This window comes from Tachypleus tridentatus, chromosome 4 (assembly GCF_004210375.1).
Source record: "Tachypleus tridentatus isolate NWPU-2018 chromosome 4, ASM421037v1, whole genome shotgun sequence".
NCBI classification, from domain to species: Eukaryota; Metazoa; Arthropoda; class Merostomata; order Xiphosura; family Limulidae; genus Tachypleus; species Tachypleus tridentatus.
The window spans coordinates 41,209,569-41,226,446 of NC_134828.1; the positions used below are offsets into that span (position 1 = coordinate 41,209,569).

Genomic DNA, 16,878 nt, shown 5'->3' on the forward strand with positions numbered 1-16,878 from the left:
AGTGCCATTCAGACTGAAAATTGTTTTCTTCATTTTAACCTAACATTACTAAATGTTTTTATTCATTTGTTATAGTGTTGCTTGCTTGAAGAGCAGAAACTTCTTTTCGAATAAATGGCTATAAAGAAAATTCAATGAAGTTTTAAATTAATTTCATATCTATGTTGACAATATCAATATATCAGATTTCAATAGTAACTGATAAGAAAAATGATAATTTTGCATAAGGTAGCAGCTATTACATTAATGTTCAAGTTATGCCTGCAAGACTACATAAAATATCAGTTTAAGAACTTTTATATTCCCAGTATTTTGTAGCTCTCATGCTTAAGTATATGATATTCAGTAACCACGCAGCAATTCATAAACCTCCAGAGTATCTCGTAAAATACTTGTGTGCTTTAAATAAATATTTGCTTAAAACTCTGTGCACACTACTGTATGCAACTGGTTGAAATAAGTCACTGTGTTCATGGAATATGGACGCCTCTGAACATTGTTTTTACAGAAACCTTCTCTTGGCCTCTGGATATTTCATTGGAAGCTTATAACTTATTCACGGTAGCATTAATTGTTTACAAAAAGCTTACAATTTCCGAGAGAGGTGTTGGTCTGACTTTCAGACGGTCACTCATCTTCTGCATTAGGTTCCCGGCCTCTGTCTATTCTCCGCCTGGATCTGATGGTATTGATGATATGCAAAATGATATTGGCAGAGACCACTATTAGGCTATCATTTACAGTATCTTTGGTTGGGTAGAAAACGCTTTCCTCCCATAGATGCAAAATTGTAAACTTTTTTTTCTGACCTTCTGTTGTCTAAAAGGTTTGGGAAATATCTGTTGGTTTTAATAATTTATGATTCTGTTTGAGATGCTGCATCATTACGTATCTTTGCAATCTATTGTTGGTGCAATCTATCATAGAACAATAATGCCTTATTTTTTCTGAATATATCATTATAGAACCTTTGAAGATGTTATAGCTCATTTAGCTCAATACAGTAGATGTCAAAACAATTTGATAGTAATGGCAGTAATGATGACCTGTATGCATTTTCATTCAGGTTGTGTGTTCCTTTGGTAAATGACTTGTTTCTCCCTTCCTTCATTTTCTGTCTTTCTTCACTGGTCCCAGAGCACAGAGATCCAGGTCCTTTAGGATCTTAGACATTTCATTGAGAACAGTTAATTTAGCTAAGAGTGGTAATTTTTTATGGTATGATTTGTGGTATCTTTAGTTCTGGCTACTGGTAATGCTTTAAAAAACCAAGATAATCAGTAATAAAAAAATTATAATTTTTTATAGCAAAAGTTATTACTGAAAACGCTAAATCAAAAACCCATGCCTTGCGGGCATGAGAGGTCATTTCACTTCCAGTTCGGAGAAAACCATATGCTCTCAGAGGGAGATTGAAGTGAAAAAAGAAAAGGAAAGAAAATATAGAAGAAATAGAGAGATAGAAAAATCACCTTAAGAATAAGATTAAGATCTGACTTGTTTTCTCTTTACTCATTTACTTATCGTAGAGGCCCGGCACGGACACGTAGTTAAGGTGCTCGGCTCGTAATCTCAGGGTTGTGGGTTCGAATCCCCGCCACATCAGCTGTGGGTGGCATTATAATAGTCGGTCAATCCCACTATTCGTTAGTAAAAGAGGAGTTCAAGAGTTGGCAGTGGATGGTAAAAACTAGTGCCTTCTCTCTTGTCTTAAACTGCTAAATTAGGAATGGCTAGTGCAGATAGCCCTTGTGTAGCTTTATACAAAATTCAAAACAAATAAACATTCCATGGAAAAAAGACATGCAAGTGATCGTTATAAAGTTAAATGTTTAGAATGTAAATGTCATGAATAATGATTATAGAAACAGATATTCAAAGCTGCCACAGTGATGTGTTGAAGAACGGTAGAAATCCAAAGCTCTCTGAAATCATATCAGAATTGCAAAAGAAGATATCAAAGCTCTTTTGTTCCACTCCGTCTACTTCATCACTCTCGATGGAAATCAAAACTAATGAACAGTTAGTAGAAGTAAAGATTGATTCAAACTCTCAAGAAATCATTTTGAATGACCCAGTTTTAACAAAAGTCGAAAGCGCTATTTCGAAAGGGGTACACGATTTTCAGGAATAAACTTTTTTGGAAGAAGTAGAATCGCTTATAGTAAATTCTGATTCGTCCAATGACGATTCAGAAGATGATCAAAATGAAACTATTCGGAAAGAACCGTCGGCAGAAAAAGTTGGTGTTCTTTGTGGTTTCGTGATGACGAGAAAACCCACTTGTAGAAAAAATATATATATGTATAAACGGCTGGTATGAGTGGAGAAAACTATCTAGAAAAGCAAACAACGAAGAAGGTCGAAACGTTGTTTGCTCATCTATATAGAGTTTTCTCTATCCATACCAGCCGTTTTTACATATATATATATTGCTCTTTGTATTTTCTTTTCCATTATAATGCAACCAGAAAAAAGATGATGCACTGGCTTCTTACAATAAGTCAGCGAATATAGTTATCTCCCATTATGTAGTAACCTGGGAGGTAGTATTATAATTTCAACGAAGAATGCAGTATAACTACAAGTAAACATCTTTAAACTGGTAACTGTAGTTCAGTAAACTTCTTTACATAGAGTGACTAAAGCTCCTAACCTAGGAGGGTTTGCAAACTCTGTTTGCAAATCCCAATTATATTTTAATACACATAAAATATAATTCAATTAAATAAGTAAAATCATGTTTGACTTCAGAAACAGAACCAGTTATATCTAGTAGTTCACATTTATGCAACACCACAACCAAATGTACAAAATTCGTATGTGATATCTACCTTGTTCGGAAATTATATTAAAATAAACTATTCCATGATGCCTGCAAAATATGGAATTAGTTCTAGTCTGCAAACAATAAGCATATTTTGATATTTTTCCACCCATATAGCTGCAACATTTTCATAAGTTAGATGTACGAAGGTCAAAAGCTTGTTCTTATCCACTATCTTGATTAACGGTAACACTAAAATATCTCTTCCACAAAAGTTCTTCATACATACTTCTTCCTATGTCTTTCTTGGCACAAAAGGTGGCACAGAGGTGTCTACATGTTGGTATCAGTTGAGATTCTTCCTCTCTGTATGTTTATTTGGAATGATTGTTGATTTATGTCTAACTAAATATGTAAAATGCTACTGATTTCTCTTTCATTCTTGTCTCATGAAGATTTGCATTATTCTTTTTTCTTTCTTATTCTGTGTATTTTATGAACTCTGCTTCAAAGTTATTTAGAAAACTAATAACTGTAAGTGAAAATACGGTCAAGGAAGGTATGATTTACCTTTTATGTTTCTTTATGTATTTGACACTTATTAGCATAATATATGCACAAGTTGCATTGTATAGATCCTAAGTTATTTTGTGTTCAACATCAGGGTACCTAAATGCTTAATACCATAGACTAATTATCACGTTAATTTTATTATTATGGTCAAAGAACATGTTTGTTGCAGAGAATAATTTATATGTGTTTTGTGTGCTTTAACTACGATTGTGGTGATTTAAAATGTGTAAAACATGATTAATATAGTTGTGTACTCTAAAACCATGTAGAGCTAAAAGTGGAGTTATGGTTGAGTTGAAAACATGATGAGAATAAGTAGGGGAGATATTATCATGGACAAAAAGTTTTTACCAGCAATGATGATAACTATGTCTGGGTTCTCAACAGATCGATGGACACTTAAACACAATCTAATGTATGGAACATCTGTTGATTCTTTCTTTTATGCAGGAACGTAGGGCAGTGAATAAGGGTCATGGTGATGTTGAAGAGCCTTAATGCACCAAGATTTAATAAGATAGTGTTTGTGGGATTGAAAGTGATTGTTGATCAGACATCTTATGGTGAGATACGAATGAGTGAATGAAGTGTACCACAAAATGCATTAGGTAGGTGAGACAAATTTTTGTCATGGTCCAGCTAGGCTCTTATGACAGTGGGAATTTTATCGTACTAACATGATACACAAATTATGCTTTAAAACTATATCCAATGGCTGAACTTGAAACCGAATAGATAAGCATACCCCTATGTGTCACTGCATTATGTACATTAGTTTTCCCAAAGCAACCACATTCGTCAGGATACACATTTCCAGGCTTTTAAAAACTTAAGACGTCCAACAAACATAAACAGACTTTTAGATACACGGTAGTGGAAAAGCTCGTATTAAAAAAATGTTCACATAGGTGATGATTTATTCAGTTTACATAAGAAAGATTTTCAAGCAGATTCCTGGATAATGATGATACAAACACTCACTGATAAGTTTATGGAGGCACTGCTTATTGAATTAATCTGATAATACATGGTTCTTATTCACCTTTTATTTCGGCAGTTTGAGTCAAAGCAGTCACATTAATCTGAGCATTGGAACAGAAGAGAAATAAGCAACAGTAGGAACTGTAGCTCCGTCACAACCTTCAAAGTCCACATTAATCTCAAGGCTCAAAATAACTATTGACCACCTGCTCTATGTCTCTAAATGAGGCAACAGGGCTTTTGGAACCTGCTATCTATGACTGTAACACAAATCTAGCGAGAACTAGGCTTCCATAGACAACTAAGTACCCAGGTAAAGAGTCCGATGTTTTACCTGATCATCAGTTTTGAAAATATTCATATATGTTTGTAAGACAGAATAATCACATCTGAGTACTATTTTGACCAATGCTATAATAAATACAGGAAGGTTAAGCTTCAGACATTTTAAACAAATAAGGCTTTAGTTGGCAGCGATCACTTTATACCTAATGTCACGGCATTAGTCTGGAGAACCATGGAAAGCTACCAATGTATGTTGGATAATTACGTTATAAGACTACAACTTTGTTGTACAATACAACCACTGTTAGCAGCATGGAACTGATGATGAGTTTCCTTACACATTTATGAAATAATATTCATTTGTTGAATTTTGAGATTCTGCACCCTATACAGTGGCTAAATCTAGTGCACCAGAAATGATAATAAACTATTTGAAAACGACGAATCCTAATTCTGCACCAGGTTGAAATAACGGATGACTAGCCAGGAAATTTGGAGAATCAAGTGAAAGACTCAGACATAGCTTGTGGTAGTGCTCGTACACTAGCAAGGTAAAGCAAATCTACTATAAATTGGCAAACTCGTAATACCTGATTTTCGTGTAATCAGATACAAGTGCAGAACGGTCTGTTGTACCATTGGTATTAGCCACTAAGATGCTTTTAGTTATACATATTAATGACAGTGCGGACATTGTACTTTGTGCACTACTCAGAGATACATTTGGATGCATCAAAGAAAATTATGGTCTAAAGGTTGTAGGTTCTATTCTTGAGAAAATCGTCTCATATATATATATATAGCTTCTCCTATGTGTTGACATTATCAGTAATTTCACCAAATAGACTGTAGCTTATCCATTGCTTAATACATTAGTGCAGTCCATCACAGATGTGTTGGCTGAAAAATTAATATTAAACTTTAGAGTTCCTGATAAGATATCCATGGGTCAAGTAGATAATTTAATAATCAGTTGTTTGTAGATTTGTCTCAAGTGTTAGATATAGTGGGAATTAAACACTTCACAATAATATTCTTAACCAAATAGCTTAGCAGAATAAGTAATGCAGACTGTCAAACACACGTTTTTTACATTGAGCATTCTATACTTCACATGTAATGTCAGATTTATGTATAATAATTATGTGACTGATAGTTTTCAATTCAGACATAAGTGAGACGATAACTTCGAGATGCTATCTGGCTTAACATTGGCATTTTTTGTATAATACGTAGCGTCATAGCCAAATAGAAAAGACATAACTTTGGCAGAATGACAAGGAACAAAGTCAGCTCTAATGACATCAGTTTAATAGCTTTTTTGGTGACGTGTTAGGTGAAAACTGCTCATATTCAGAAATAATTAATACATTTAGAATATTATTATGTTAATACAAGAAAGATAGTGCATTGCACTTTTATAGACCACACCTCTCTTCTTTTCTTCAATCTTGTAATCAAGCTCAGTTTTAATTATTAAACTAATAAAATCTACCTATGCAGATTGGTCAAGGAGTACAGTAACCTACTCTTGATCCTGTGAACACTTAAACCCAGCAAAGACTTAACAACTGCTTAACAAGTCGTTACAATATTTAATTTTATATAATAAGAATATATTTTAACAAAAGAAAATACAATACGTAATAACAATGACAATGAAATTATTTTTGGTGATTCTATTATAAAATGAACTATTAACGTATAACATCACAAATACATTAGAAATGAATACAAAAGGAGAACAAGTATATTATAAGCACATGAAACAAATCCTTTATCATTCACATAGATGGAATACAATATCTTACAAACAAAAAAGGAAGTAAAACCCTTTAACATTATGACACAAATCGTAAAGCAAGATATATTAAAATGGACCTTTGATAAATGGTTTAACATCGTGATAATTTCAATCAAGTTATACGAATATTCATTAAAACCAATTTGAGCCAAATCTACACACATTAAAAGATATACTCTTCAACCAATATCCACATATATGCAGAAAAAATACATTTATAAATTATGTTAAAACGTTAATGAATAGTCAATAAGAAACCATAAAAATAAATTAATTAACTACACCATTGGTCCTTTCACTTCGACTGCATTTCTTAGTCTCCTTTTTGTTTAAGTAACGAGATTTACTGAGTTACATTCAAATACACTTTAGTGTATTCTAAGGCCTTTTGAGCGGTTGTAGCTCGATTTCCATTCAGGTGTATGTGTGTGTGTTCTCCTATAGCAAAGCCACATAGGGCTATCTGCTGAGCCCACTGAGGGAAATCGAACCCCTGATGTTAGCATTGTAAATCCGAGAGAGAGAGAAAGATAACAAACATATTGTTTGTAAAATACAAATTATAATTTATCGATGACAGAGCTAGTCTTGTTGATAACAAATTCATAACAATCTTTCTTTAATTATCTAATATTCGGCTTCACTGTTTTACTATGCATAATGTTAATATCAAGCAGGTAAAAGAATTCGTAGCCAATGTTTTGTTTGTTTGTTTTTGAATTTCCCGCAAAGCTACACGAGGGCTATGTGCGCTAGCAGTCCCTAATTTAGCATTGTAAGACTAGAAGGTTTGTTTGTTTGTTTTGGAATTTCGCACAAAGCTACTCGAGGGCTATCTGTGCTAGCCGTCCCTAATTTAGCAGTGTAAGACTAGAGGGAAGGCAACTAGTCATCACTACCCATCGCTAAATCTTGAGTCACTCTTTTACCAGCGAATAATGGAATTGCCGTCACATTACAACGCTCCCACGGCTGAAAGGGCAAGCATGTTTGAACCCGCGACCCTCAGATTACGAGTCGAACTTCTTAACCATCTGGCAATGCGGGGCTCTAGCCAATGTTCACAGGAATAAGGTTTCCATATTTAATACCAACCATATCATTAACGGTCTAAAGTTACATGTGTGACCAGCAACTCTTTATACCATCTTATGTTATAGCTACAAAGTATCTGCTTACAAACATGTTGTAATTATACAAAAGTAAATAATTTCATAAGTATCTTAACGCTTTGAAAGATAATTATGTATAGAAAATAAATATTTATACGAAAGCGATTCTTTTGATTTTGTCAAAATTATTAATGTGTCAGTCAAACTAACTCTTTAAAGAAATGAATTGTAAGCACTAGTTACCAGGAGCCACGTATTCAACTTGCGAACCTTACACATCATTATTATTATACCTCAACCTAACAGCTATTATATGGTAAGTTACAGTGAACAATGGCACATTAGTGTTATTAGTTCTAAACCTAACAGCTTTTATACAGCAAGTTACAGTGAGCTATTTCAAATTACTTTTATCCCTATTATTATAGATATTCGTACAACGTTTCGTTCTTACTAACCATTTACCTTAAGAAATATGCAGTAAACAATGTTGTGGTGATGTATTCTGTTTTATTGGATCTAGCAACTCTAAGTGTTATATCTCCAACAAATATTTTAGTTTTCTTGCCGTAAGCATTCCTTAAAAATTCAGAATTATTTTCAAACTATCATAGAAACCTTAAGAATAATGATGTATTGCATGATTATACATTTTAAAAGTTAAAAATCGTCCGTTTTATCTCTTGACTACAAATTACTTAAACATTTCTTCCTAAACACACATAATTGAGGGTTTGTGAGAACTATTCCCATATAACTACAAACATTTTTCATATATATTTTCATTGTAAAACTGCACTAAATATTAAAGTACTTTTGGAGAGAACATCCCCATGTAACACATATTTAACCCTGACTTATATCCGATTATACATTATATTAGCCGACTTGACATTTATTTTAAAATGATTATGTTGGAATATTCGTCTTAGTACTCGTTTATTGTTGTAATATTATAAAGAGCTCGTTCCTTTGTTCTTTAACCAAGGAAATTTGATATTTTCTTTTATAAATATATACACTTTATTCTAAAGAGGGCGCTATGTATTGTAGCCTGCGAGAGATAAAATTTGTTGCGCGAGAGAAAACTGTACACCAGCCAAAAAAAAGTCTTGTGAACGAAGTATTCAGCGAATTTAAGAAGTTATGTCGCTCATGAACAAAGTGATTCAAAAAGCTGAAAAAGAACCAGGACTACATTACCGTAATCCGGTAAGTTATTCAAAGCTTACCCAGAAGTTATTTTGCAGCGAAGGCTAAAGTTTAATTTAGGAAGGAATAAGCGTGTGTCATTAGTATTATCAATATAAATGTATGATTATTATAGGAAAATTAGATGATGTCCGTCATTCTTAAGGTCAGTAAGACAAGATCTAGACCATAGACTTACTAATAAACAAAATATACAGAAAGTCAGTGCAAGCTGCTATTGTAATACAACTTCAATATATCAATGTAAACATCTTTATTTCACAAGAATTATTGATAATAAGTTCTAACGATCACAAATGTGTGCATGATCATTTAGTAGATGAGCATAATAAAAAATCATGTTCAACATGTTTGCATCTTGCTGAACAGTGGTCTCCGTTACTTCTACTCTATGATTTCATGTCACTTTCTGATGGCAGAAATATTTCAACAGGTCAAATGTGTGTATTGAATATTTTAAATAAATTGTATTAACTGGTTTTATGTACTGCATCTTCAAAAAGAAAGTTTTACAAATAAGTTGAGTATATCATATCGAAAAAGTACAAATTACATGCAGCATTTCTTTATGAAAATGTATATACAAAGTTTATTGTAATCTCAGTTTTTTTATGCATCGGCCATTACAACCAGTGCCAACGTAGCTGACCTGTGCGAATGAAGAAGCCATTGAGAAAAAATGTTATTCAGTTGCTATAGTGTAGCTTCTTACCCTGGAGAGCTATTGTAAGCTGAGGTGCTATGTTAACACGGAGAAGAGATAGAAAGTAACGACACACCTACTCAAATATTTTGAGCGATGTTTCATCGTCTAATACTATCTTACACAATCTTTATCTGATATACTTGAGAGAAATATTCATTAATTTATTAACGCATTTCGTATTTTCTAGTAATAGTAAGTGTGTTTTGTTGACTTTTTTTAAAAAGAAATAAAACAAAAGAAAGCAACAGAAACAATAATGCAGCTAACCATACTTCGAGTAATTTTTCAAGAGAACACCGTAGCTTGGCAGTAAAACAAAATAAGACTCGTAGCATCCTTTCCTAAAATAGTTATATACAAAGTGTGAGGCAGCCAGTTAAGTAAGCACCACACCTTACTGTGACTATCCAGGAAACGCAACTGGGTGAAAAACTTGTAAAAGTTAAAGTTGTGATAAAAATACATTCTTAGAACATTGAACAAAGTATTTTTGAAACGATTTTATGAGCACATAGTGCTTGAAATTCTGTGAAGTTTGAAGTTAAAACCAAATGTTTTCGTGTAGATACTGCTTGGAGTGGATATTGTACAATAATTGCGTGGTTATAACATCATTATACTTAAGAAGAAATAAAACCTAAGAATCAAAACACCAACGCAAATAAATATAACACAATTATTCTTTATTATCCAAACATATAAAGTCATTTCGTATAATTACTTGATGTAAATGATGTATGAATTATTGGAAAAACCAGTATTTCGCAACGTTTAGATTTTATACCTTTATCAAGGAACGGTTGTACAGAAACATATACATACACAGAGAGAGATTTTTAAACTTATAACTAACGTTTTAATTATGACTTAAGATATATTAACCACGTAAGCTTGTTGTAAATTCTGTCTCTTTGTATTTTAAACTAAGTATTATTTAAAATATGAATCTATTTTTACATAAAAGATAAGGCATGTTTAGTTTCCTTAAATTAAGTAGTGCCAACTGGAATATAATGCACAGTTATAATGAACCACGATAGTGATTCATAATAGAGACCACAAGGAAGTGCGCAAAATCCTAATAGAACGTTTGGGTAAAAAGCAACTTAAACAGTAAAGATTCAGTTCAAACAACACTTTAAAACCTATACTATTGACTGCTAAGACCGTACGTGTATAAAAATTTACAAAAAAGCATGCGTGTTAGAGGTACAAGGAAATGAAAATCTGCTTAAAACGGATGTTTGTAATTCTTGTTATTATTATTTCCTTGCCAGTATACAACAAAAAGGCTTGATGTATTGTTCCCAAACCATTATCAGAATACTAAATAAGCTATTGTAAGAGACGTAGAAATATTGAAAATTTGATTTATTTCTAGTAAATTTTACATAAGCTGAAAACGATGTTATCGTCACCCCTTGAGGTTAGCTTGCTCTTTTACAAACGTATTCAGTTTTCTTCTAGAAAACTTAAATAGAGTGTGAAACAGGAATTAAAAACCAACACTAGATAAACATTAGATGTAACATGTAGGTACCCAATGCTTTTGACACTATACAATCGATGTCTTTAGGGAACCAATCTCTATATTTTGTATGAAATTTAAAAAATCAGTACACATAATACTAAATTTTATAACATATTTTCGTATAATAATTACTTTAAAAGACACATATGTTTATTCAAAGCGATTTTCTCTTCTGGTAAAATTTAATATGTGCTTTGTGGGGTTCCATTTAATCTAGGCATATTTTCGCTCCTTGCTATACATCATATATGGAAAATTTTATTACACAGCGACTATAAACCTTCATTATATTCCCAAACAAATCTTGATCAGAATCTTTAAGTGAAGCTTAACGTTTTCAGCCCTTGACTTCTGCAGATGAAGAACTATTGGAGGGAAGGAAAACCAAAGGATAAGAGAATGATATGGATGACAAGGAGGTTTCAGTTACAGGTGATTCTTTGTCAAGGCATGTGGATAGGATAGTCTATAGGGTAAATAAGGTGAAGATAATCATATTATGCTACCAAGGGGTACAGGTGGAGGATAACTGACAAAGCAGGAAATGTAATAACGGGGACTAGTAGAGATGCAAAGACAAAGGCCACAATTTAATTTCATTAGGGATACTGTTCCAGAATTAATTGTGAGGATAAAGCTAGAAGTAGGTATCTAGAGCTAAATATTAGGCTTAGGCTAGTTTGTAAATATGAGCTGATAGGCTGGTTAGACTTGTTAGATCAGTTCATTGGAAAAAGGGAGCTTTTTGGAATGGGTGGTTTACATTTAAATAGGATAGCAACGGGATTATTTGCTAAAGCTATTAACTACACTGTAAAGGGAGCTTTAAAGTAGGACTAGACCGTGATGGGGGCTAGAAAGATCTAAATTCAAATAAGGATAAGAAGCAGAGAAAAGTTTAGCATAGGAAATGATTAAGGAAGTAGCTACAAAGATAGGTTTAATTGTTACCATTCTAATTCTAGACGTATAAGGAATAAAATAGCTTATTTTAGAGCATTGATACGAATGAAGGACTTTGGTGTCATAGAAATAGCTGAAACAGTTAAACCTTGAAGATTTTGATGACAGAAGTTTCTTTGAAATACATGGTTACAGGCTATTAAATAGGGATAGAGTATTAAAGATGGAGAAGAATGGCTTGAAATGTAAAATGTGAGTTACATTCTGTTGAATTTGAGAATATTAATGATAATAGCAAGAATATTGAATCTATTTGGGTTAATTTTTGTGGATATGAAAGGAAATGACTTTAATGGGAAAATGTTATATAATGGGAATATATGATATTGATGAAATTAGTTAGAAACTTTACAGTGAGATTAAGATTTTAACTGTTAATGAAGTCATAATTATGGGTGATTTTAATTAAAATAATACAGACAGGAAATGTTTGAGTTAAACCATAAGGGAAAAAGGTTCTTGAAAACTATTCAGGATCGATTTCTTCACCAAGTAGTCAGAGAACCTACTAGAAACAATGCTGTTTCAGATTTTTTGATAACTTCAAACATAAAAATGATCAAGAGAGTAGAAATTGGGGGAATTCTGGGTGCAAGTAATCTTAGCTGTTTACGCTGCATATGGGGATAAGGAATAATGATATTTTGATACCAAGGCCCGGTATAGCCAGGTGGTTTAGGAACTCGACTCGTAATCTAAGAGTCGCGGGTTTGAATCTCCGTTACACCAAACATGATTGCCCTTTTAGCCAAGGAGGCGTTATAAGTGACGGTCAATCATGCATTCATCACTATTCACATTTAATTCCTTGTGCACTCTATACCACAAAGATGTTATACAGTTATGAAGGCTATAGGCTATTAAAAGGTGGGTGACAATGACTAGCTGTCTTCTCTCTAGTCTTACACTGCTAAATTAACGACGGCTAACGCAGATAGCCCTCGTAAGCTTTGCGCGAAATTCAAACCAAACCAATTTTAATTCCAAATTTCAGAAAAGTTATTTATGAAGTTTATTGATTGATTGGAATTAAGCACAGAGCTGTACAATGGGCTATCTGTGCTCTGTTCATTACGGGTATCGAAAACCAATTTTAAGCAGTTAAGCAGTGTGAGTCCGCAGACATTTCGTTGTGCTACTGGAGGGAATCCGACAAGAATTATATATTGTAAATTGGGCAGCAGAGTTATTTGGAGACATTGAGCAGATGTGGAAAATTTTTAGAAATTGAATTTTAAATATTCATGGCAAACATATTCATTATAGAAATAATATGGTAGCTGCAAGTATAAAACCAGGATGTCTCACAAAGAGTTTAGGAGATAAAATTAAAATTAAGCATCATACATTTAATAAATTTAAGTTGGCTGGTATGACAGAAGACTTAGATGATTATAGAATAACAGTAAAGTTGGTGAAACATGAAATTAGAACATCAAAAAGGATGTTTGAAAAAGGTTGGCTGAAAATGTAAGTATTAGCAGTTAGGGTTTCTTTAAATACATTAGGTATGAAAAAAATGTTAGAATGAAGATAGAACCCTTGAAGGATAAAGAGAAAGGCTGGTATCTGATTATTATGAGATAGCTTGTTTATTAAATTTTGCTTTTTCTTCCAATTTTACTCAAACAGATTTAAGTAGCATTCCACATCTTGAAAAAGTAATAAATGGAAATAAGATTAAAGAAAACGACTGCATTAATTCTGAGTTGGTTAGGAAAAAATGGTAAATTAAAAAAAGATAAGACTCCTGGGTCAGATAATAATTTTCAAGTGTTTTGAATGAGGTTAAAGTTTGGACATGTGACTTACTTACTACTATTTTTTATAATTCCTTGAATAGTGGGCAGGTACCAGATGATTAGATGTTAGTAATGTAACTCCTCTTTTTAAGGGAGGCGATAAAAATTGTCCCAGTAATTACAGACACATTAGACCGAGATCGATTGTTGGAAACGTTTTGTAAAATCTGTTTAAAAACGCTTTACAAAGTCATTTATCAAAGTTTAGAATTTTATTGGATAGTCAACATGGCTTCACTAAGAAAAATCTTGCCTTAGAAATATTTCGACATTCATTGAAAAGGCTACTGCGTGTGTAAGATCAACGTAATGGTGTAGGTTTGGTGAATCTGGATTTTCAGAGAGCATTAGACAAGGGTTACATAAAAAGCTTGTAAAAATTATCTCTATAGGTGTGGGGGATAAGTTAGCAAATTAGATAAAAGAGCGGTTTGATGAAAGGAAGCAGAAGGTTGTTGCAAATGGAGTTCAGTCAAGCTGAATTAATGTCACAAGTAGGGTATTTCAGGACTCTGTCTTAGAACCTTTGCTCTTTCTGATTTACATCAGTGACCTAGATTAAGGAATAACCAATACTTAGATTTACAGATGATATTAAGGTCCTGGATGTTGATAACTGTGACGAGGATGTTACTGATTTACAAAAGGATTTAGATCATTTATTGAATTGGGAAAATAAAGGACGGATGAGTTTAATTATAATAACTGCAAGATAATGCATGTGTGTTATCATAACTTGAATTATAATTTGAACATTAATAATGTCATAAAGGAAAGGAATTTTGGTGTCATAGTCAATCAGTTTCTCAAGCTATCCTAACAGTGTGCTTTTACTAGTGGTAAGGCAAATAGGATTTTAGGTTGTATCTATAGAAATACTGAATACAAATCTAAGGAAGTTATTTCATTGTAGGTCACATTTGGAATATTATTCAGGCTTGAGCTCCTTACCTTAAGAAAGATATTGATTGTTGGAAAGGTTCAAATGAAGGTTACTAGAACAGTGCCTGGGATAAATGGGTTGTCATATAAGGAGAGGTTGAAATCTTTCAAATTGTTTTCTCTTGAAAAAGAATAGTTAGAGTAGGATCTGATTGAGGTGTTTAACATTGTAGTGTTAAGTGTTATCATGCGATTTGATAGTGTTGATGCGTCATCTTTTTTTCATATTTAACGGTGATAATAGCAGGACTATGAAACACAAATTCACGTTTTGGCAGGGTAGGAGTCATCTTCAGCTAAGATAGTTTTATTTTTCTAACATAGTTGTGCCCCACCAACCTCCAGTGGCAAAGCGGGTATATCTGTTGATTCATAACGTTAGAAGCTGGGTTTCGATAGCCGTAGAGGGCAGAGCACAGACAATCCATTGTGTTGCTTTGTGTTTAACTTCAAAACAAACAGGATGGTTTATCTTTGGAATTGGTCGCTTTCAGATTTTGTAAAAGCAGTGCATTTAAGCGTGTTTAAGAGAAAGCTTAAGACATGTGAATGATAAGGCCTGGCTTTAAGATTTTTAAAAATTTATTTACTAATAGTTTAAAATGTAAAACAGACGAGATGGACCAATATATCCCATGTTGTCCCAAAACGTTATGTGGCCTTTACATTTTCAATTAATGTGATCAAATATCTGATAGCTACAACATATCATAATGAACCGTATCAGCTAGCTACTAGCAATGTTTATTTTCATTATAATGTGTCAATCTAGTTACCATAACAAGTAATCCTCTGACTCCATCGAATGTAATTTTTTGTGGCAGTATTGAGCTACAATATGGGTTTGTAGTTTGAGTAAATAATGTCTACAGCATCCTCAGCCTTGCTTTCTTACTTTTTTACGGTCCACATTTGCTGATTTGTGAATTTTCAATTTTTATTTTATGAATAAGTAAATCTACCGTGAATGAACCAATACAAAGAATGGGACGATTCTTTAGCTTCACTAAATTTATTCTAGATGATAACTTTAATACTGCTTATTCAGTTTTACAAGTTTTATTTAACTTTTCCGTATAGGTTTTTCTTTTTCTGTGTAAAATATGCTTTGTGTATATAACAATAACATTTATGTTAGATTGTTTACTTATTTGTTACGAGATTTGTGACAATAATAATAATCATATGCAAAATAAACTCTTGTGCTTGGTTTCATTTTTTTTTAATATAATGGTTTTGAATTACAGAAAATTTATGCTCCTAAAGTTGTTGTTTTGAAGTAATCAAAAAGCTACATAATGGGCTATCTGTGCTCTGGTATCACCACCACTGGTATCGAAACCCGAATTCCAGCGTTGTAAGTCTGCAGACTTACTGCTGTGCAACTGAGAGGCATATATTATGTAAAAGGTTGTGATGTAATTCAAAATACAATAGAATCATCATATACAGGTCACAACAAATGAAAAAATATTTACATATGTAGAGTATCTCTGATCTTGTATAGAACCTATTATGGCCTACTCAGTTGCTCATGCTCTAAGCTCTCTGATTCCCTTGCATATTTTTCAATAATATATTGGACTGGGTAGTGTGGTTACGTTCAGTTGTTATCTGCATTGATGATGTGTACACGAAACTTTTGTTGAAATGTCTTTCTTTCTTCTTGCCGCTCACATAATTCTCTTACTAGTGCAATGGACTGTCAGGAAGTTCACAAAACTTGTGTTTTATCAAAAAATTTGTATGTTCAGTTACAGGAAGGTAAAATGTTGAATCAGCAACATAATATTTAAAACTGTATTTATATTTATACCTGTTGCAACAGGACCATCATGTTTCTTGCTTGATATAAAATTAATTACTCTAGCTAGTTTATATATATTCTTCTCATTGAAAATACGTATGCTTATTAACATATTTGCTCAACATGAAATAAAACATTGTTTTATAAACATTTGGAAAAGGCATATAATGTGTTATTTCTTAGTACACTCTTGGTGGCTCAGTGGTAATCCTGAGGGCGTATAATAATAAAACTTAGGTTTTAATATCCTTGGTGGGAAGAGCGCAGATAGCCCTGACCTTCTGTAGCTTTGCACTTAACAACAACAAATTCTCCATATTGTATAAGCTAACTACTGTAGTCTTAATAAAATATGTACATCTTAATATCAAAACCAAACTTTTTCTTACTTGT

The 16,878-nt window shown here is 32.8% G+C and overlaps 1 protein-coding gene across 1 annotated transcript in view; it reads left to right on the forward strand.

Annotated features, from left to right (window-relative positions):
• Nucleotides 1-8,530: 8,530 nt before the first annotated feature.
• LOC143248932 (32 kDa beta-galactoside-binding lectin-like) overlaps nt 8,531-16,878 on the forward strand; it is a 68,539-nt gene continuing 60,191 nt past the window's right edge. Inside the window, exon 1 of the mRNA XM_076497941.1 lies at nt 8,531-8,734. Within this exon, the coding sequence (XP_076354056.1) occupies nt 8,669-8,734 (66 nt within the window). The 5' untranslated portion in view covers nt 8,531-8,668. The remainder of the gene's footprint in view (nt 8,735-16,878) is intronic.